At 37.6% G+C, this 21,987-nt stretch overlaps 3 protein-coding genes across 4 annotated transcripts; 1 reads left to right on the top strand and 2 right to left on the bottom strand.

Annotated features, from left to right (window-relative positions):
• Positions 1-2,763: 2,763 nt before the first annotated feature.
• Positions 2,764-7,536, bottom strand: CaMKI (Calcium/calmodulin-dependent protein kinase I). Its single transcript, XM_089635830.1, has 2 exons — positions 6,602-7,536; positions 2,764-6,133 (listed from the first exon to the last, which is right to left on the bottom strand). Exons 1-2 carry the CDS (start codon positions 7,489-7,491, stop codon positions 5,920-5,922), a joined length of 1,104 nt encoding a protein of 367 aa, XP_089491956.1. The 5' UTR covers positions 7,492-7,536; the 3' UTR covers positions 2,764-5,919.
• Positions 7,537-9,312: 1,776 nt separating this feature from the next.
• Positions 9,313-12,492, bottom strand: LOC149421143 (cilia- and flagella-associated protein 70). Its single transcript, XM_089635167.1, has 6 exons — positions 12,456-12,492; positions 12,014-12,359; positions 11,670-11,816; positions 10,162-10,413; positions 9,770-9,919; positions 9,313-9,417 (listed from the first exon to the last, which is right to left on the bottom strand). Exons 2-6 carry the CDS (start codon positions 12,332-12,334, stop codon positions 9,313-9,315), a joined length of 975 nt encoding a protein of 324 aa, XP_089491293.1. The 5' UTR covers positions 12,335-12,359; positions 12,456-12,492.
• Positions 12,493-16,121: 3,629 nt separating this feature from the next.
• On the top strand, positions 16,122-20,726 carry LOC149421142 (uncharacterized). 2 transcript variants are annotated; one of them, XM_089635385.1, is made up of 3 exons: positions 16,122-17,363; positions 18,984-20,260; positions 20,513-20,726. In XM_089635385.1, exons 1-2 carry the CDS (start codon positions 16,214-16,216, stop codon positions 20,255-20,257), a joined length of 2,424 nt encoding a protein of 807 aa, XP_089491511.1. In that variant the 5' UTR covers positions 16,122-16,213; the 3' UTR covers positions 20,258-20,260; positions 20,513-20,726. The 2 variants fall into 2 exon arrangements, with proteins under 2 accessions (XP_089491511.1, XP_089491510.1); XM_089635384.1 differs by having other exon boundaries at positions 16,123-17,363; positions 18,984-20,726.
• The last annotated feature ends 1,261 nt before the right edge of the window (positions 20,727-21,987 follow it).

The following is a 21,987-nucleotide window of genomic DNA, read 5'->3' as shown; positions in this document are numbered from 1 at the left end:
AGGCGTAAACAAACAAAGGGCTGTTCCTCACCGTTGGAAGCATATACCGATGCACAAATGCATTCAATGCTAAGCTTTTTTATTGCAGCAAACTCATGCTGCGTTACCCATACTAATAGACTTACTAACTAGACTTATGGGAGATGTTCTGATGAAGGAGGAAGATATTGAAAACAAAAACCTTTTCATTTAACAAGTGGGCATGCTTTATTTACATTGACAAAATATGGCCAAATACCTACACATATAATAGTATATTTTATTGCCTTACCACCTACAAGTGAAGTAGAATAAGTATAAAAATCTAAAATCCACCAAGTAAAATACAATCATATATAGATTCAGAAAAATAACAAGAGACCTTTAAAAATATTGTAAAAAACAGTCAAAAAATATTTGTTTGGAACTCTGGTGGAATGAAATCAAACACAATCATTAGATTATTATAAATAAATTAAACAATAATATTTTTTATATCAAAGCCAAACGGTCTCGGAACAACAACAAGAAATTAAGAAATCCCTTAATGAGTCTATTGTCAATGAACAAAAAATATTAACCCATCTTAGATATTATGTTCCCATTATCTCCTCCCTCCACTCTTCACTAATCCTCAGTCACGCCTCCACCCCCACTTCAGAACTTAATAATATATGTTTAGCCATTAAATTGTGATGTTATGTTAGTATATATTTTGCCCTGAGGAAGTAACAGTTGTTCCGAAACCGGTTGGCTTTGATATAAAAAAATATAATGGTTCAAAGTAATATTGCTTAATTTATTTATAATGGATAACCACAAAGTTATACATTCAAAAGTATTAGAATATTACTTCGAATCTCACCCTTCCCGAGTCAATAAAATACAGCTTGGATAAGTATTCATTTTAATAAAAGAAATGTTTATTTATCAGTTTTTATATAGACAACAATTAAAATATATTTTCATAGTACATTTCACCCAATGATAGGGATGTAATTAGGTTTCACATTACAGGACATTGTAATAACATCATTTAAAGCAAGCATAACAAACGCTAAAGGAAAAAATAAATAATTCATATTATGGCGTAATAAATTGGATATGTAGACAAATAAAAAAATCTCTTCGCAAATGTCACTCATTAAAAGAATATTTATACTAATGACATAAATACATTACATCGGTACAAAAAAAAATTGTCTGAAATCTAATCCTTTCAGAACTGATTTTTAACTTGTAGTGGTAAAACATAAAAATATTTGATGCTTGATAGTTATTTTAAATTGGTTTACTTTTTTTGTTCCAATATTTGCTATTGTTACTTTCATTTGAAGGTCTCAAAGGGCGTTTCACATAAAATGACAAATCATACACTGTAGACAAAATAATTAACATTTTATTCATCTAAAAAAAATATATAAAAAATGTACTTTTATTAAAAAAAAAAGAGAGAGAGAACGAATTCGGTCGAGAATAAAAACAAAAATCACCTTCCAAAATATAAAAATGGCTACCGCCTGAACTTGTAGCTAAATTTCAATGAAAAAAATAGCACGCAAAGCCAGTTACATCAGCAATTTTAAATTGAAAACTGACAATTTTTTATCACTCCATTTGAGTTAAAAATTCTGCAATTCATGTATTTTCAACGGTATACAAATCAATATTAAAACACATTTTGCTGCAGTCGCAAAAACTACATATTTATTTGTAAATAAACAATGAAAAAATAAAATAGAAATTTTACGGATTTTTATTAATTGTTTGGCAATGAAACAAAATAATGTTCGGTTGAAACTTTGCAACAGTTTTGAGATAAAAAAAATAGTGAATTGATTGCGTACAATGAAATAGATTTCAAGGTGTGTTTAGCATCCAAGTATAATTTAGTACCAGATCTAAAGTCACGGTCGTATCCACAATAAACATTGTTTTTCCAGCTTTCCCGAGAGATTAAATTCCCGCACACGTTGGACTTTATAGGGTGATAAAAAATTCGTTACTCTCTGTTTATTTTCCCAAGCTTAAGTGTGATTGCACAATAAACACATTGATTACTATTAATAGACTTTTGCTTTGAGACTAACACATTTAAGAGAGTTAAAATGGTAAGATATATTTTACATAATAATCTTAACGTAGTATTAGTATTCATAAAAACAGTGAAGTTAGCGGTTATCCGGTTATAAACGGACAAGCGTACAGCTTTAACAAGAGATTTGTCCAAATTCATTATAATTTATAAATATGTCCTCTGAATATGTAATTCAACAGTTTGGAATATAATGTTTGATTTGGAAAAAACTAGTTAATGAATAAGATTAAAATGCTTATCTGCTGAGACGGCATATAATTAACCGTACTGAAGCTGATAAAACTGTATGCTTTTTTTATAAAAAATATATCATTTATTGAATATTTCAAAAACATGATTCGAATCTTTTATACTCGAAGGAATTTTTGGAGGTGACGGCTGGGACTTGATATAATAATGTGAAACCATAAATCTACATATAAAAATAAACTGTGATTAAAATGTAAAACATAAAAATATCAGATCTAAACAAAGTGTGTGCAACGAATTGTCAACAAATGAAAATGACTAAATATATACGTCATGATTATACTTACAACCGTATGTCTTAAAATAATAACAATTTCACAACATAAATAGTTATCAGCAGTGCTAAACAACACTTTAAGTAGCAAAATAATAAAATATATTTATGCACACATTTGTATGCCAAAAATTTGTACAATTTCAACAAGAACTTCAAGACTTAGAGTAAGATATAACAATATATAATATATTTATTTTAGGAATAGTTAAGTTTTGAGTACAGGAAAAGAGAGGCAATAAATATCAAGAGAGGCTTACGATACTTCTGGCAGTAATTAATCTAGTGAAAGCGACATCTAATTCTTCCTTATTATTTAGTTAAACCAATCACAAGAAAAGGAAAATGCATTAGGAATGTTATGTTCAGAGTAAGCAATAACTATTGTGGCTTTAATCGGACGGCAAAATGTATCTCAGTAAGTCATTCAGACAGTCGGGTAAACAAACACTAGGCATCTGCTGAAGCGACTATGTATTGCAATGCTATTATGCGTACAATTGACCAAGAGCATGTATGTATGTCAAGTAACAGGCACGCTTCTGTCGTTGTAGAGTTCTTCTACTTCCTACTTCTGATTGACCATGATATGCGAAAATATACACGCAACGCTTATATCTTAATTAAGGCAAACAAACGCATGACTTGTCTCATGTAAACATTTAATATTTTACACATAGAACAAAAGCATACTTCTAGCAAACCAAACAAGGGCGTATGCAGGATCAAGTTTCCATTCAGTTTCCAGTGGCCATGGCAGAGGTAGAACCTTCACACTACGTATTTCAGCTAATACCAAAGCTATCCCAGAATGAGTCCATTCTGCGTGTTAATTAATTATCCTTATTTTGTATCAGGTACTTGCACGGAAACAAAACATACAAGGCAAATCATCGAATCAGAGAAGATGACACCGGCAGAAGAATCAGTAATGAATAGACTATTGTGAAGAAACACTGCACTGTCTTCTGTTCACCAGAAAGGAATGCCAAATGGCAGAACAAAAGGCCAACCTCACTATTGGAATGCATTAAAGAGAACTACTTATTGATATTACGATGAAGGATTATTAAGGAACGCACTGTATGTGCTAATAAACATTTCTATATGGCAGCTAAACATCAAAACCTATTATTTACACATTAATTTAGTGGATGCTTTACATCATCACAAATCCTATGCACAAAACTGTTGATTAAATTTAACATTTACATTCAAGTCCTTTGAATCATTCACAGAATAAGAAGAAAAACTTCAATGGACTAGGCGATCATATTAATATTATAAAATAGTTTATTTATCTCAGTCATAAATCAAACTTTACAAGTATAGAATTGAGGAATGGCTTCACCATGTAATGTAATGTTAGCTAAACGTGTTTTCTGCAAGAGTATTGAAAAGCATAATGCGGAAAACTTATGTTCAATTTAAATTTCCGGAGTGCAGTTTATACACACAAGAGAGAAAATAACTGTGTTCATAATAAATTATTATCATAATAGAAAAATGTATGTTTAAGATCTGATAACAAATAGGAGATTAAGGAATTGAAGTTTATATCACAAGATCTGCTGATCGTTTTATGTGATTATAAAAGTATATTATTTAAGGCAAAAGTTTTGAAATAAATAAAAAGATTAGATCATTTTTCATCACGGTCACCTACGGTTTAGTTAAAAGTCAATAATTTCAATGTTGCTTTCGGTACGTAACTGCTGGGAGATTAAATGTATTAATTCCCAAATTAAATGAAGCCCCAAAGTTTTAACTTCACATTTACAATGAAAAATTCAGCGGGATATAAGTACCGAGTGTTTAATGGTTTCAGAGTAAACAACAAATTAATGGCAAGTAATGCGGGGAGATCACGGAAGAACTAAATGTTATGCTTTGAAAACAATAAGCCGAATAGTATATTCCAAATATATTTACAACTTCATTTATAATAAGAAATTTTGTAAACAATTATTAGCGCTTCAAGAAAAATAGATCACACCTCATGGAGAATGAAAGGCCGTCTCATAAAGTACAATCGAGAGTTTTAAATACACCAACTTTAATCTAATCATGTCTTATTAAATATTAGCCAACCACAGGAGCAGACTTCAAACCATAAATACATATTTATCAGATCGTAATAAAAACTGTAAAGAAAGGTAATTATATATAATAGAAGAAAAGCAAACCAAAGTACGCTCAGATGACTATCATGATACGTTTCTGAGGTGGTGATGTCATTGTGACTTTAATTTCCACAACAGGATATCCTACAAAGAAGTACATTCAAGTAAATTTGCAAAGACAATAATAAAATTTAATTCGATCATTACATAAAAGATACATAAGTAAAAAAATTGCATTTAGAAGATGCAATCATGAAATTAGGAGGGAAGGACCCTTGCACATATTTTAAGGTTAGTTCTAGGACATATCCCGCTGCGGAGATGACATCTTGTCGGACAGTATTGTATCTAGCTGTGCTATCATATGTCTTTTCCTCGATCATGAACAGAGATCTTTGCAACACAAATATGTCTGCATATATCTAAACTAAGACAAAACTCCATAAGGATTAGAATTCATTAATAGCTACGGGGTTATTTTTTATTAAATTCACATGTTTCAGCGAGCTGTTCAATCATTTGTACACAACCAAATTTGCATGTTGCGATACTCTGTTAACAAACAGACTACAGTTCTACTACTTGTCGCCACCGAACGCAGTAATGGCCTTCGCGGAGTTACATTCAGTTCTGAGAAGTAAAGATACAAACTATAAGGGCCATTTAGAAATGCGCCTGAATACGAAAATCAGTATTGTATCTCCATAAATATTACAACCTTTGTGACTTATATAAATCTTCCATAAAATCAACGTACAATCGAAGGGCTGGGCCATAAAAATATAAGATTTATTACGCTTTCCAACTAATCAACCCCGATAGCAATTTTTACTTTAAATTTAAAATTAATTTATCATTATTATTATTACATATAATAATTGAACAATATAAAACATCGAAATTCCGAGTAGCGAGGGCAGAGGCAGATATGATATTAGCTCGGCTAGCGGCTGTGAGGGCCGCCGGACACCGTAAGACAGAAACTCTCACGGCTATATCTAACGTTTATTGCTGAGCCCTTGGATTATTTTATAAATAAATTTGGCATCGCAACAATCAAAAGAAAGTAAAAGTTACATGGTTTGGAATCCTCAATCGGAGGAATGCACGTCTGGTTGGATATGACCCTCGATGGGTATTTAGGTGCAATGTCATGGAGTGGTGTGCGGGGGGGGTCATGGGGTGGGGGCGAAGGCCTACTGAGGCCCGCGGGGAGCGGCCGGCTGGCGCGACGAGCCGCCCCCGCTGCTGAGCGCCATGCGCTGCATCTGCCGGATGACGGTGGTAGCGTGGTACGCCTGCTTCCACCTGGACTTGGCAAAGTTCTTCCGTAGCTGCTCGGACACGGTGCCGTGGATGTTCTTGTTCCTCGCGGCGTTGCCGGAGATCCAGGGGTGCCCCAGAGCTAACCTGCACACAATTATTCAAATCACAAATCGGACTAAACATATTGATCCTCTTTCTTCGATTCAGACTTGCAAATTGTTAACAATCTTACAAACTCGTCGATACGTTTTGATAACATTGTTATCTTTTTCAAGGATTTTTGCAAATATTAGAATATTTCTTATCTTTTTCAAAGTGATGCAAATAATATGTTTTTTGTGGAATCTATCATCCGGTTAGATTAATATATTGGATTCCGGGAATGAGGTGAACACAAAGATGAATCTAGTCTTTTTCCTCTTTATCAAATGGATATGCGAGTGTCAGCACATTGTTTACAATATTATCCCTCTAACAAGGATTGTTTGTGTTACATTTCAGATACGGCTAGTTACAATGCTACATAAACAATAATATTTAGTATAAGATTGCGTTTTGATAAACCATGAATGTTATTACATATATTGTAATAGGAAGTAAAAGGTGACTTACTTGCAAGTAAAGCGTTTCTCAACATCAACACACATGAGGTGGCGGATGAAGTCTTTAGCGGAGTCACTGATTTCATCCCAATACGGTGAATCAAATTCGAATTCTCCTTTAAGAATTTGCGCAAACAGATTAGCATCGTTTTCATCATAGAACGGCGGATACCCACACAGCAGGATGTAAGATATGACTCCTATACTCCACACGTCTACAGCCTTGCCGTAGGGCTTCTGCGCCAAGACCTCGGGAGCCACGTATCCCGGAGTGCCGCACGCCGTGGCCATGATACCCGAGTCCTCCATCTTGGACAGGCCAAAGTCACTGATCATGATCTTGCTGTCCTCATCCTGGCTGTAGTACAGAAGGTTCTCGGGCTTGAGGTCCCGGTGCACCACCCCCTGCTCGTGCATGTAGTCCACGGCCTCCAGAACTTGTCTGATTAGATGTGACGCGTCCTTTTCGGTATACGACCCTTTTTCTACAATTCTATCGAACAGTTCACCACCGGAGACGAGTTCCATCACTAAATAAACTTTAAATTTATCCTCGAACGTTTCCAGAAGCTGGACAATATTGGGATGCGAGAGCCATTGTGTGTCCTTGTCGCCTTGGGCGGGGGCCCCTTGCTTGGCCAGCTCGCTGAACCTTCGTAGCACTCTGATCTCATTCTCTAACGAGTCCTCTTTCCCCTTTAAGGCCTTCTTGTCGATTATTTTCACGGCAAACATCTGCCCAGGGGTATCTCTGCTCTCTATCAGTCTCACCTCGGAAAATGCTCCCGTACCCAGCAGTTCTTTCAAGACGTACTTATCTTCGATAGAAGGCTGCTTTTCCGTATCTTTCCCATCTTTTTTGGATTTTTTCCCAGAATCTTTCTTTCCAAACAGAGGCATCTCTACGCCTCGAATATCTTTCCGCTCTAAACTGAGCGCTCAGGGTCACAGATGCCAAAGTGTCAAATTATCAGTCGTACCAACTGCCAAATGCCATCGGTGCCAACATGAAAAAATAGTTCTTATCTTGACATTTTAAGGGGAGAGGTGGGCAACTTGGCAATCCGATTGATTCAGTAGGGACGAACGACGGCATTTATGAGCAAATATTATTTTTCTTTATCTACATCATAATGGTTTTTTGTAATGGTATCACTGGACATATCTTGCCAGGGCTCCTTCCAGATAGCAACTTGACGAAAGTAAATTTCTCTCGTGAGCATAAAAAGTGACCGATTCCCTACATTTAGGAACAAAAAACTTTTGTTAGAGAAAGGGAAAAAGAACAAAATTTAGGGAAATTTTAGTTTTGTAGTCGAAATTCTCAAGCCAATCTGGGGAAATTACTGGAAACTACGAAATTCTATAGATCCTAAATCTAACCCCCCCCCCCCCCTAAGCTCTTAATAAATATTCAGAGGGGATTTCGAACTTGAGTCCCTCATACAAATTCATTTTGAAATCCAAGTAAATTTTGATCCCAGATCTGGAGATTATTTTATGAACTAGATTGTTGATATATTTTTATGAAACCGAGTTTTGGATTTTTGACAAGGGAAGAATTTTCATTAAATTAAATTTCCCTGTTTTTTCATATTTCTCGCTATTTTTGAGTGAAAAATCTCCCGATTTCGACGCGTATGCGACAGACTGAGCCGATCGGGCGTGTGTGAATTTTGCAAATTGGGTACTTATTTTCATCTTAAGATTGTTCACTCATATTGCGTATGTACTTTTTAAATTTATAAATCAACTGGTTATGTCACTTTAGCGACATCTTCAGGGCAAGGAAATAAACTACACAATTAACCCTTTCAGACCACATTAGTAGAACACATTTGATGTTCAATAACAATTGTTAGTTATTTGAAAATGTTGGTGTTTTTTTTATCATTTGAAAGAAAATTAGGTTTCAGAAGGCGTGTTTCACATAATGCAACAAATTGTACACTGTAAAACAAAAATATAAGATTTTGTGAAATTCATTAAACCTCAAAAACTTTTGGTGGAGATTAAATACAAAAATAACATTTCAAAATATAAAAAGGCTTCCGCCTGAACTAGTAAATAAAATTTAATTAAAAAAATATTTTGAAAAACAAGCTGTAATAGCAATTGAAAAATTAAAACTGCCAATTTTTATTAGTTCTAGTCTAGATTGTGAAAAAAATCCTAGAATCTATGTATTTTCAAATATACACACGGTCTGAAGGGGTTAACATCCTTGTAGAGCCTACAAGTATTTCAAGTGAGTACTTTTTTATCACAATTTATAAAAAAAACAGCTAATCTTTTTTTACCACTCGGATTTTGCACCAACTATGAAAGTTTTAAAAAATAAATCGACTTAGTAAGCATTAAAACATAATTTTAATTTGAATTTATTGTAATAAAAAAGTATATTATCCATTTGATGCATAAACATGAGTTATTTATTAATTATTCATTATATATTAAATTAATTATTTATGGTAACATTTTGGTAGAATGTTTATTAATTATTGTTACAAATCTTGCAAAACACCGACTGTTCGTTGTGTTGCAAGGAAAAAGCGCAAACATATTTTTTATAACGAAGAAAAAAAAAAAATCCGAATTTAATCAAAGTTTGTACAAAACCTGGCTCTGGTCCAACTTCATCTTACTTTTCAATCATAAATAGCATAAACATTAAAATTAAACAGAGGAAACGGGAAACCGTTACTTATAAATGTTTACAAATCAGAACACAAATGTATTAAATTGTAAGCCGCTAGAATCTTCTGGCAACGATTCATCTGCCAATTCTTTGATCTCAGACAGAAGTTTTTCATCAGTTAGACCATTCTAGAAACATGAACAAATTCATTGGAAAATTATAAAAATATTATTTGTAGGTAACTAACTAACTGGGTAGGTAAAGAAGACAGACCACCAAACAACACAGTCTTATCTGGTTCATTTGATTTTGCCATATTTTCCTTGGGCATTCCCAATTCAATGGTAATAGATTAATAAATAAAAATGGTATCTATCTTTTTATAATAATTATTATTTCAAACAATTTCACCTTTGTGGATGTAAAAAAATTTAAGGTACCTACATCCAGTTTACTTGGAAAAAAATGCTGGGTGCTAATATGGTTCGAAAAAGTAATTGGCAATTGAATATTTATGATTTGAGAATGAAAAATATTTACTTTTAAAGCCATCATGTAACACTTTTTGAACTCTGCTACTTTCTGTAAATGAATATTCAGTATAGCCAAATAGGCCCACACTAAAGCGTTGTGACGGTTCAGAAAGTTGGCTTCGGTCAGGCATTTTTCGCAGTCATCAAACCTTTTCACCTGAAATAGTTAAAACTGTTTTAATATTTGCCTAATCAACTCACAAATAATAATGTCTAAGGTAGGTTGATGATGCAGCATTAGTGACAAATGAGGGAACATCGAATACGTTCCCCAGCGGAGGCGACCCACAGGCAGACTGAGGAAGAGATAAACTAGCTGCAACTAGATTGGGGACTGAGCGCTGGAGCTTGATGATAACATTGTTTAAAAAATAAATTGAAATTGGGGGCTCGTTATACCTTTAAAAATGCTATGCCAGCTCCGAGCCAGGAGTTTGGAGTTGGTGAATAGTTGCAGCAGTTTATGAACATCCTTTTGGCATGTTCATAGTTTCCTGTGTTGAGATGAAACTGGCCCAGTCTGATGTACACAAGGTGAATGTCGTTGGGTCGGTCAAAACACAAATTAGTATACCTGAAAGCCTCGTCTGCGGCTTCCTTATTTTCAAGTGCCAGTAAGCAATGGCCTTCCATACTGCTTATCAGAAATGTCTGCATTTCAAAAGAACTTTTTTTCATTTAATTATAATATTAAGACTAATAATAATTAATAATTTGCAAGGCATATAGAAATATTACACCTTTAAATTTATACGATGAGAATGCCAACATTTTTATAAATCCCAACCAGGAATTATTAGATTCTTGGTCAAATAAAATTTTACACGCAAAACACTTCAATTATCTCAACCAAACATATGTTGACAAATTTTCGTCAAACAAATGGTTGAGTATTGGAGAGTTGAGCGCAGAAATAGAAGGATTTATGCTTGCCATTCAGGATAGAGTCATTAATACTAAAAATTATAGAAAGCATATAATCAAAGATACAAATCAAATTGATGATTTGTGTAGAAAATGTTTGGCTTTTCCGGAAACTATAGAACATATATCGGGATGTTCTATATTAGCACCGTCCGAGTATACATTTAGGCACAATCAAGTTATAAAAATAATTCACCAAAATTTGGTAATTAAACATAACTTGATTGACTGCCGTAATATAGTACCATATTATGAATACGAACCAAATTCATTTTTAGAAAACGAATTTTATAAAATATATTATGATAAAACTATACTAACAGACCGAACGATTAGTCATAATAGACCCGATATAGTTTTACATGACAAAATTTAAAAAATAATTTATATCATTGATGTCGCTATTCCAAATTCCTGTAATATTCAAAAATCTGTTAATGAAAAAATAAGAAAATAGACAGATTTAGGAAATGAAATAAAAAGAATTTGGCATTCTCAGACTATAAAAATATTACCATTCGTTATTTCGGCTACTGGCATTATACCTAGCTCTCTCATTAAAAATTTAGGCGTATTAGATCTATCAAAAAATTTATATATAAAGATGCAAAAGTCGGTCATTTTGAATACATGTAGGATAACGAAAGATTTTTTAAATATTTATGTTGAGGGATCAGTAGGATTTATAGGCCCTGTTAGAAGTTCTACCGAGCCGAACCCTCTGATATGAAAATATCTGGAGTCGGTGAATTTTTTTTTCCATTTGATCTCTGGTGAGTTGACGTGTTGTTGTTCTTGTATTGTTTTGTATTTATTTTACTTATATAATGCACTTGAATAGTGTTGATTGACTAGCTGATCATTTGTGGAAAAGTGAGTGGAAGGGTTTGGTTTTTCCTATGGGGAAGATTTAACCCGGACAACAAAATCGGAAGTTTAAAGACCTTTTAATTTATTATTTAGAATGTCTAATTAATACATACTGCCACTGTCTCGTAAACTTCTTGTTGCAAATGTTTCAATGCCTCGCAATATTTTCCATTGAAGAAATGAACTGTAGCCATAAGGTAGTCGTACAACAGAGACGGGCCTTCTTCAATTAACTGTTCCGCAAGAATGGTTTCAGCGAACTAAGAAACAAAACACATATTATTGATTTGGTACAATCCATATTCTGCTGTCATATTATCAAATTTAAAAAAAGTAAAGGAATGTTAACTATCCACCTCGGAACAGACTTTCTCTAGTGTGGCAGGTAAAATCACAACAAAATAAATTCCCGGGTTGCCGGCATTGAAATTGATTTGAAAAAGAATATTTATTTTACCTCAAATAAACCCAGCCTTATAAACAATGCACATGTCCTCAGATATGTTTTGTTTTTGGGGATTGTTCTGTCATACCACAAGAACTCTTCTTGCAACATAAACTCATCCCTGTCACAGCAGCAGAGGATACTGCTGCATGAACACAGTGCGCACCCCAACATGGTGTTCTTTGCTATTTCCATGGTGACATCGGCTGCTTCGTGACGACCAATCTTTTTGTAGAACAGAGAGCTTGCAATATAACCCTCAAAGAAGTTTGGATACAAATTCATGAGAGCGAGTAGGAAATTCTCAGCCTCAGCATTCTGCTCTTTGTACATTAGTAAAATTCCGCAGAGCAGCAATCTAAAAAGTTTAATATTCAATGACAAAAATTCTATTTTTACGCATTATGTATTAGACAAAAGAGTTCCAACTGCTCAGAACTAGTGAGACTTTTACATGTCCGATTTGGCAAATGCTATGTAGCTGAAGAATGTGGTGTGGAAAGGATGTGGAGAAGAGGGAGATTAGGGAGTTTTGACAGATCTTCCTACATGATAGTTTTCAAAGTGAGACAATAATACGTAACAAACCAGTTTGCCTCCGACTGCCACAGCTTTCTGTAAATTGTTTCTGGTTTATGCATAATGTTACATCATTTGATAATATTTGACTGAGCGTAGTGAAGTCCTGTTTTAGCTCGACCGTTTACCATTTCTTTTGTCTGCACATTTGTTTGTGACCAAAATATGCCACATCTACTTTATTGTTCAAGCAAGTCTTTTACTAGGTGGCTAAATTTGACTGAGCTTTCAAGATTTTGGTACCTACCTTGTATACCTTTCTGCATGAAGAATGTTTGAATAAAGAATTTTCATTTAGATGGTGACATTTCTTAGAACAAATTGTATAATTACGTCTTTGAAATTTAAAAAAATGTTACACAAAATATATGGTTTATAATTAACAAGGTAGGTAGGTATTTAAGTACCTACTTACAAATCTTTTGATTTCAAAGAAAATTTCAGTTTTGAATTAAAGATAAAATCAGAAACATACTTTTTGGACGTGAGGTCTATTGTTCACAGAAATACATATTAGTCTACCGACTGTATAACTTCTCACAACTTAAGTAGATACCTACACAAGTGAAGTGAAATGTTATATTGTAATATGTATGTTTATGTTATGGCTTACCCCATTTTATGGTGGAAATCCAACTGAATAACTTCGCATATTGCTACATAAGACTCTTCGTAGGATCCTGTTCTGAGGCAAAATACAGCGTAATCAAACCACACTTGGGGGGCGTCCTTTTTCAAAGATATTCGCTATCCCAAATAAACATTAAAATATCTTTATTGAGTGTCATCGTGACCGATATTATATTAATAAACATATATGCAGTATGCACAATGGCGTAGACAGGGTGTAACAGCATGTACCCGAAGGATTTTAACCAGCAATTCCTGAGCATATTTGGAAGTATAAAATATAGATATCGTTTTGCTGGCGATGATATTTTTTTTAAATTCAAAACAAATAATATATTCATCCATCACACGTCCCAACCGTATAAGGTGGGAGGGGGGGTTTAGTGGGTTAAACCTCTCCCCCCATCGGCCTCAAAATTGAATAGGAAAAAAATTAATGGTACTCGTAGATGACATTCCTGGAAAATACCACAATATCATTTGTACCTCTTTAATCAATGTGATGGGAATAATAATTTGTGGTAAGTAAAGGTACCAGAATTTTTTCTTATAAATTTTCCACCTCCCCCGCCCTCCTTTTACCCCTTACCGAACCACCCTTCCTTTAGGGTCGAACACCCCACATGTGAATACTGTAGCTACGCCCTTGATTATACCCACATGTACTTATCCATCCTTAAAGAATCTCAGCATTATCTATGCATTGTGAATATTTTAATTTATAATATAACTAGTGGGCCCGGGCACATATTGTTCTGACACAGACCGCCTTCTATGTAGGGAAGTTAAAATGTATTTAGATCTCGACTACAGAGCCACTTATCAGGTCTAAAACTATCCTACATTTCAAGCAGCAACCAACCACATAGATTCTCAGAATTTCATTGAAATCGGTTGTGTGGTTTTGGAGATTTGCGCGTACGAACCCAGTGGCATGTGATTTTTATCTATTAAGATCTTTGAATTGCATTCAAAATATATTATGAGTATGATAACATTTTAAAGAATGCAGTTGATAATAATATTTCAAAAAGTTAAGCATTTAAACTGAGAGAATGCAAAATTATGTCAATATTAGCACGTAATGTCCATTAGGTGTGTTAGCATAAATTAACACACCGTCAAGATGAGAGAGGCATTGGAAAAAATACATCTAATATTATGTATGATTTGTAGGCTGACAGAGATATTGAAAGAAGGGTACAATGCAGGTAACTTCGTTAATGGAGGACTGACCGCAGTTGGCGCTAACAAAAAATTGTCCAAAGAAGCGAAGTTAGCAGTCCACAATGGAGTGCTGGTACCTACCCTGATGTATGGAAGTGAGGCATGGAACTGGCAAAGAAAGGATGAAAGTAGATTGAATGCTGTTGAAATGAGATCCCTGAGGCGTATGTGTGGTAAAACCATGTTTGATCGTGTGAGGAATGTGGAGTTCCGCAAAGAGTGCAAGGCTGATGTAAGCGAAAGGGACGCTTAGATGGTTTGGGCATGTAGAGCAAATGAGCGAAGATCGGAGTGTAAGCAGGATATATGAAGCAAATGCGAATGGTAGCCGAAGTCGGGGACGCCCGAGGAAGACATGGCAAAATCAAGTGAATTAGATACTTGAGTCGGGCCATGTCAAGAGTCAGAATAATAGAAGAGTATGTATGAATGTGAATGAGGCAAGAAGTGTGTGCCAAGACTGAGTTGTTTGGCGGTCCATCCTCTCTGCCTACCCCTACGGAGAAACGGCGTTATGGTTAGTGAGTTAGTTTATGTATGATTTGTTGTAATCCTTTTTGTAATCAATTTGGGAGGCGGGTTTGGGTACCGCAGCCCCGGTCACCATTTATTAGCTAACCAACACCTCTGCCTTAGGTGTTCAGGAAGCGTCTGCCCACCAACTGCGTGGCGTGCCAGATCGGGAGAGACTGGTGCGGGGCGACCCTTTGACTTCCCCAACTGGTCTCTCTACCCATTGCCTTGCACCGCAGCGGGAGGAATATATTCATACATCCGTCACTCCTAGATACACTGATCCCTAGATTCCTACCTGCCTCTCAGACCCTTTTTCTTCCCAGAAGTTCCTCTCCTTCTTTTCTTTAAAAATGACCCTCCACACAGCACCCCCAAAGATGATTTTACTATTTTCCTCAGGGCCTCCTGTGTGGGGCTAATTTAAAATCCTTAACTACAAATAACAAGCAATGGCTGAGTATCACCAACGCAAGTCCCGAGCATAGCACATTTGAATATTTTCACTTGGGCAGTGCCAAGTCCAAGTAAAAAATAAGTGCATTGGTGGCTATTATTGTGTTTGAAATTTATTTATTTATTTTGTAAGAAACAAACAGCTTTCACATAATATACAATGATAGATATAAATATACATACAAGTTAACTGAAGTCAAGCCACAGAAGTTTCTTATGCTAAAGTTCATTGGAAATGAAGTTTTAATATCTTAAAATTAATTTGGTGTTAGGAAGGGGAGAGGAAGAGGAAAATAGGAAGAGGATAGGAGATGCTCCCGATACATTCCATACTCTCATATTAATAATCGATCGTACGCATTACTTCATATCGATATTAGAAGGTACTTATTATGTAGCATAGGCTTTATTTAAAACCTATAAAGTGAGATAAACATTACCATTTTGCAGCCAAATCGACGTTTCTTACCAAGTTCGTGTGTAATTCTTAGTTTAAATCTCCCGCCAATGTCACCTGCTAGTTCCTAATGCATCCTTCAGGCGGCGCCAGTAGTGGGGACGCCATCAATGATGCTATAATTTCATGTTTCATTAGCATTTATTTTGCGAAGGTCAAACACTTTTGGTTTGTTTACAAACATCAAATACCTTAAAATAACCTGTTTTTCAGTATTTGCGCAAAATTTACATTTTTTTTCGAGGTTATTAACAGTGTGACTGTTCGAACTCCGTAAAATTGCGATTTATTAGAGTTTCGTGTGTTTTTGTTTAGTTTTTTTTTTGTGGTTTCTTTGTGTTTTCTTGATTATGTCGGATTCCGAACGTTCCGAGAGCGGGGAAGCCGAATTTTCGAGGGCGGAAGTCATGAAGGTGATCCACACGGACACGCGGGGCAAGCGTTCAAGGGTCTGCGCGGAAGACAAGGCCAAGAGGCAGAGGGTTTGTGAATTAGCTCCCGCCGACCCTCGAATTGACCTGTTAACACAGCAGATGTCCCAGATGCAGGAAATGTTGCGTCTGCTGCTAGAGAAGCGTTCGGAGGCTCCCGTCCGTGGCGCCTTGGATGACGATGACGATGACGAGGACAGCATCTCCCTGGACACCCCTGCGTCGCTTCGGGAGGAATTGGCAGGAGATTTGGGAATGGGACTCATCCATCCGAATAAGCCGTCTCGCGACTTGGATCTCGGGGAGTGGACAACTGACCTAAAGCAGCCGAAGATACCATCGGCCGACCCAGGGAGGGTGAGAAAAGTGGAGCTCCTTCAGCATCTGGGGACGGCCAACTGGAACAATGTCCGCTACCTCGAGATCCAGAAGTCGTATGCCGCAACCCCTCTCTTCTCAATGTTGGCATTAAACCCTGAATTGAAGCGCCTAGGTCAGGAGGAATCGGCCAGTACGTCAACGGACTCCTTCTGCGGCTCCCTGACCAATGCTCTTTCCCTGCAGGCTGATCTCCTGAAGGCCTCCTTGCAGGAGCTGGTCAACTGGAGTGCGGAACCGGGCACGAAGCTGAGCACTTCTACTCTTTTCGAGAAGGTGCAGTCTCTCTTCGCGGCGGGGTCTGAGTCCCAGAAGGTGTCCAAAGACATCATGCAGATGGTCTGCGGAAAACGGGCTAGCCACATTGAGTATCGACGAGAGGGGGCATTGCGAGGCATCAGCGACGGATACGTCCGAGATGCCTTACGGAAGATTCCGCCCACATCGGAATATCTCTTTGACCCGAACCTCCTGTCGGCCCAGCTGGATAAGTTGGGGGGAGTGAAGAAGTGCCTCGCTCCTCAGCCTAGCACGTCGCGACCAGCTCCTCCCGTTAAACCTGTGACTGTGCAGAACTCGCAGCCCTTTCGTCCTAGAGTACAGCAGGGGAGAACCATCGCGAGAAGGGAGCACCCTGAGAGTCGAGGTCCAGAACCAGCCCGTAGGGCCGCTAAAGCTTTCCCTCCCCGAGGTAGGTTCCGGCCCAAGGAAAGAGCAGGGAAGCCAGACCGTAAGAGGTTTTAACAGCGGGCCCTCTTTTCAAGGGGGTCAGTTGCGCTCATTCGCAGGTAGGTGGAGGAACCTTGGTGCCCCTACTATCATCCTTAAGATGTTAGATGGCTACCGAATTCCATTTTCATCAAAACCTCCACTAAATAATAATATTGATTTATTTAACTCCCCTTTCGCCACTAAGACTTCTGTGGCAATGACAGAACAAATAGAAAAACTCAAAGCCCTTAAGGTTTTAGAGTCGGCACCTGCCACTCCCTCATTTATTTCTAACATGTTTCTGGTCCCCAAATCAGATGGCTCAAAGAGGCCGGTCTTTAACTTAAAGTATTTAAACAATTTTCTGACTGTCAGTAAATTTCGTCTGGTAAACGTTTATCGAGTTCCTACTTTTCTACAACCGAATGACTGGATGGTTAAAGTGGACCTCACACATGCTTACTTTCATGTACCTGTGAGTGAGCAGCATAGATGTTTCCTTAGACTTATCTATAGGAATGAACTCTTGCAGATGACATCCCTCCCCTTTGGCTTGGCCACCGCACCTAAGGCATTCGCAACCTTCACTAACTGGGTAGCGCAGGAACTGCGGAAGAGAGGGATGAGAATTCTAGTGTATCTGGATGATTTTTTATTAGTAAACCAATGCCTGCCTACTTTAAAACACCAGTCTATTGAAATGGTGGAGTTTTTGCAAGGCTTGGGATGGCATATACAATTTGATAAGTCAATATTAGAACCATCACAACAAGTTCAATTTCTTGGCATCAGCTGGAATACTCTAACTAATGAAAAGTCTCTCCCTCAGAACAAGGTTTCAGCCCTATCTTATTTGTTAAAGGGTTTTATTCAGACGGGTAGGTGGTCACTAGATAAGGGGCGCAGCCTCTTGGGCTCTTTAAACTTTGCTAGTTTTGCAGTTCCAAGAGGCAGGCTCAACAGCCGGCACATACAGAAAGGGTGCTTAGGACTCAGACACTACCACCCTTGGGAGTCATCACCAATTCCGGCAGCTACCGCTCGGGAATTGAGATGGTGGGTTCGATCGCTCACCCTGACGTCACCTATACATCTGCCGCTGTTTGAGCATTACTTGACAACCGATGCCTCTGATCAGGGTTGGGGTGCCCAGCTGGACGAAAAGCTTCTCAGCGGTGTGTGGGCTGATGACCAGCTGAATCTTCACTCCAATGTAAAGGAGATGCTCGCCGTGTTGGCTGCCTTGTCTCCTCACGCGCTTGAGCTATCTGGCTCGGGTCTTCTGATCCAGTCGGATAACAGGTCTGTCGTATCTTATCTCCGCAAGGAGGGTGGTACCAGGTCAACTCAACTCCTGAGCTGTACTCGACTAGTGCTAGATGTTTTGGATAAACACTGTGTCTCCATGACAGCACAATACTTACCCGGTCGTTTCAATGAAGTAGCGGACTGTCTATCTCGTCATCGTGCTGTACCCGAATGGCACTTGCTACCCTCTTTCACAGAGGTAGCATTCAGAAAATGGGGACGACCCGAGATAGACCTATTTGGCTCTAGGACAGCGCATGTGGTTCAAAGGTATGTTTCTCTTGATTTTCAGGACGACAAGGCAGACTACCACAATGCTTGGAGCAGGGACTGGGACTATCAGCTGGCTTGGATCTTCCCTCCCCCGTGCCTCATGCCGAGGGTTCTTTGCCACCTGAACAGGGCAAGGGGATTATACCTGGTAGTGGCTCCTCGTTGGGAAAGGGCATTTTGGAGAGCGGATCTGAAGTGTCGGGCCTTGGGTCCACCTCTTACGATTCACAATCTAGGAGAAGCACTGATAGACACCAGGACCAACAACCCCCCTCCTCAAGTAGAGTCCTTCACTCTGGAGATTTGGCTTTGTGGGGGTGGGACAAAAACCTAACAAGATGGTCAAGTCAGCAGAAGGAACTTCTTAGATCCGGGTGGAGATGTTCCACCCTTCGCACTTATGCTCCGGCATGGCGGAGGTGGCAGCGCTGGGCGTCAGAGAATCAGCTCGATGCCACGCGTCCCAAAGCTGAAGACTTAGCCAGGTTCCTAGCCGATCTACACATCAGAGAAAAGCTATCGCTGAGTACCATTTTAGTTCACAAGTCAGTGGTGTGTACCTTAGGCTCTCCCGAAGACAATAGAGAGCTGAGCTCCAATCCGATAGTGAAGAAGATATTAAAAGGGATATCTTTAGCTAGATTAAGGCCTTCAAAACCCCCCATTTGGGACCCGAGGATTGTATCATCATGGCTGGAGAAGAATTTGCCTCAACATATTACTCTCTTTGAAGCATCAAGGAGAGCAGCCACCATCCTGCTTTTGGCATCAGGGCGCCGAGTCCACGATCTCACATTGCTCCATTGCACAGCTGAAAGATTGTCAGTGGACAGTGAAGGCATCTCCATTTGGCCAGTGTTTGGTGGCAAGACAGATTCGGCAGACTGGCAACAATCAGGGTGGAGACTGGCTCGCTCGGAGTCTAGGAACATAGACCCTGTCTATTGGACGGAAAAGGTCATAGAACTGTCAAAGGAACGGAGAGCGCAGGCGATACTACCTAGCCTATTTATTACAACTTGTGGGACAGTGAAAGCGGCTTCCAGGGCAGTAATTGCAGGTTGGATTAGGACAGTCCTCAGGGATGCTGGTGTAGAGGATCCACCTGGCAGCATCCGTTCAGCAGTGGCATCTCTGAACTGGCTGCAGAATTATAAGCTGGACGATATACTGTCACGTGGTAACTGGAGAAGTCCCAATACCTTTGCCAGGTTCTATAGAAGGGAAATTGCAGAATCGGCTGGCCGAGTCAACACCGACCCATCTGTTGCTGACCTTTTTCAACCTCTGTAACTGGTTAGCTGATTTCTGGAAATCTTGCCCCTATTTTCTTTTTAGCAAATAAATTTAAATATTATATTTGATTCACATTAGCATAATGTCACCAGGCGATAACAAACAATATCTCACTTTATAGGTTTTAAATAAAGCCTATGCTACATAATGAAAAAGTTTTACCTTACAATAAAACTTATATTATGTACTTAGCTTTATTTAAAACCTAGGCAAGGGCTGCCTGATGAGATCTAATGAAACATGAAATTATAGCATCATTGATGGCGTCCCCACTACTGGCGCCGCCTGAAGGATGCATTAGGAACTAGCAGGTGACATTGGCGGGAGATTTAAACTAAGAATTACACACGAACTTGGTAAGAAACGTCGATTTGGCTGCAAAATGGTAATGTTTATCTCACTTTATAGGTTTTAAATAAAGCTAAGTACATAATATAAGTTTTATTGTAAGGTAAAACTTTTTCATTATTGATGTTTGATATTATCTTACCTTCAAAACCACATGTGTGCGTCATAAATAAAAGGTTAAATTATGTATCAACATATTAGTATTTATTACTTATTTCTAAAATGGTAGCTTTTAGTAGCTAATGTTAGGGAGCCTTGTTGAAGCAATAGGTAGGCCCTACTAAGAAAATAGAATGAAAATGATGGATAACAGATGAAGATGTTTAGTGAGTTTTTTCTCAGACACAAACCTGCAAATGAAGATTCTCAGCTACTTTATAATGTTTAAGGGCCTCTTCCTCTCGAGCAAAATAAAGTAAATCCTTGGATTCGATGGCGGGAATGAAGGTTTTTGATTTGGGAAACATTAAAGCTTTATGCATTTCATTTACCAATTCGATGAATGCTTTCGATATAAAGCACTGCAATAATTAAAAGATTAAATGTAGGTAAGTACCTACTTAGTTTAATATACTACCAACTACATAAATAAGGGTAAACACTAAAGTAGCAATTCAGTTAAGTACCTACCCACTCAAGCGATTTTTGGCATATTATGGCAAGTTTACAAAAATGTTTTGAACAATGGCTTGTCATAATATACCAAATTTATAGAACCGAAAAATATGGGATAAACGGCGAAATCTGGGTTAATTCATTGGCCTTAAACCGCAGTAAGCAGTTCATATGTTTCCATATTTTGAGGAATGGTATTAATTAAATAATAAGTATATATTCAATGGATTACTCAAGTGGCTACTGAAGTTTCCATAGGAGGTTCACTCAATTTTTAATAAGAATTTATATTTTACAGATGAAAATGATGGTAATTATTTCATTCGGGAACCTACCTGAAAATCATCTTGAGAATCTATTGCTACACCCAATTTGCAATTATCATCCACCATATTGCTCACACTCTCACACAGACCTCCAACGAGGTTAGCGAAGACTCCTGACGAGTTCAAGAACCTGATAAAGGCGGACATTTCATCATCCCCGGCCACTTTACAGGGGAACAGCTTACTGTTTTTTAAGAACTTGGCATATTCTTCATTCAGTATGGTGGTTGAATCTTTCACACACTGGTGGTACTTCTTCTTTGCACATTGGGCTTTTTCTAGAACAATGTCAACCTCTCTTACGGGAAGCAACTTGTGGATGCTAGAAAAATATACATATATTAATATGGATGACAGCAAAACGAGCAGGTAATATGAGAACAAACATCTCCAAGCTCAAATAATCAGTTTTCAAAATAAATTGTTGCATAGGCATTA

The sequence above is a fragment of the Hesperophylax consimilis genome, chromosome 9 (genome assembly GCF_061612785.1).
Source record: "Hesperophylax consimilis isolate HC1 chromosome 9, BYU_Hcon_1.0, whole genome shotgun sequence".
NCBI classification, from domain to species: domain Eukaryota; kingdom Metazoa; phylum Arthropoda; class Insecta; order Trichoptera; family Limnephilidae; genus Hesperophylax; species Hesperophylax consimilis.
The sequence above is the reverse complement of the archived record's forward strand: the minus strand, read 5'-3'. Positions and strand labels throughout refer to the sequence as shown.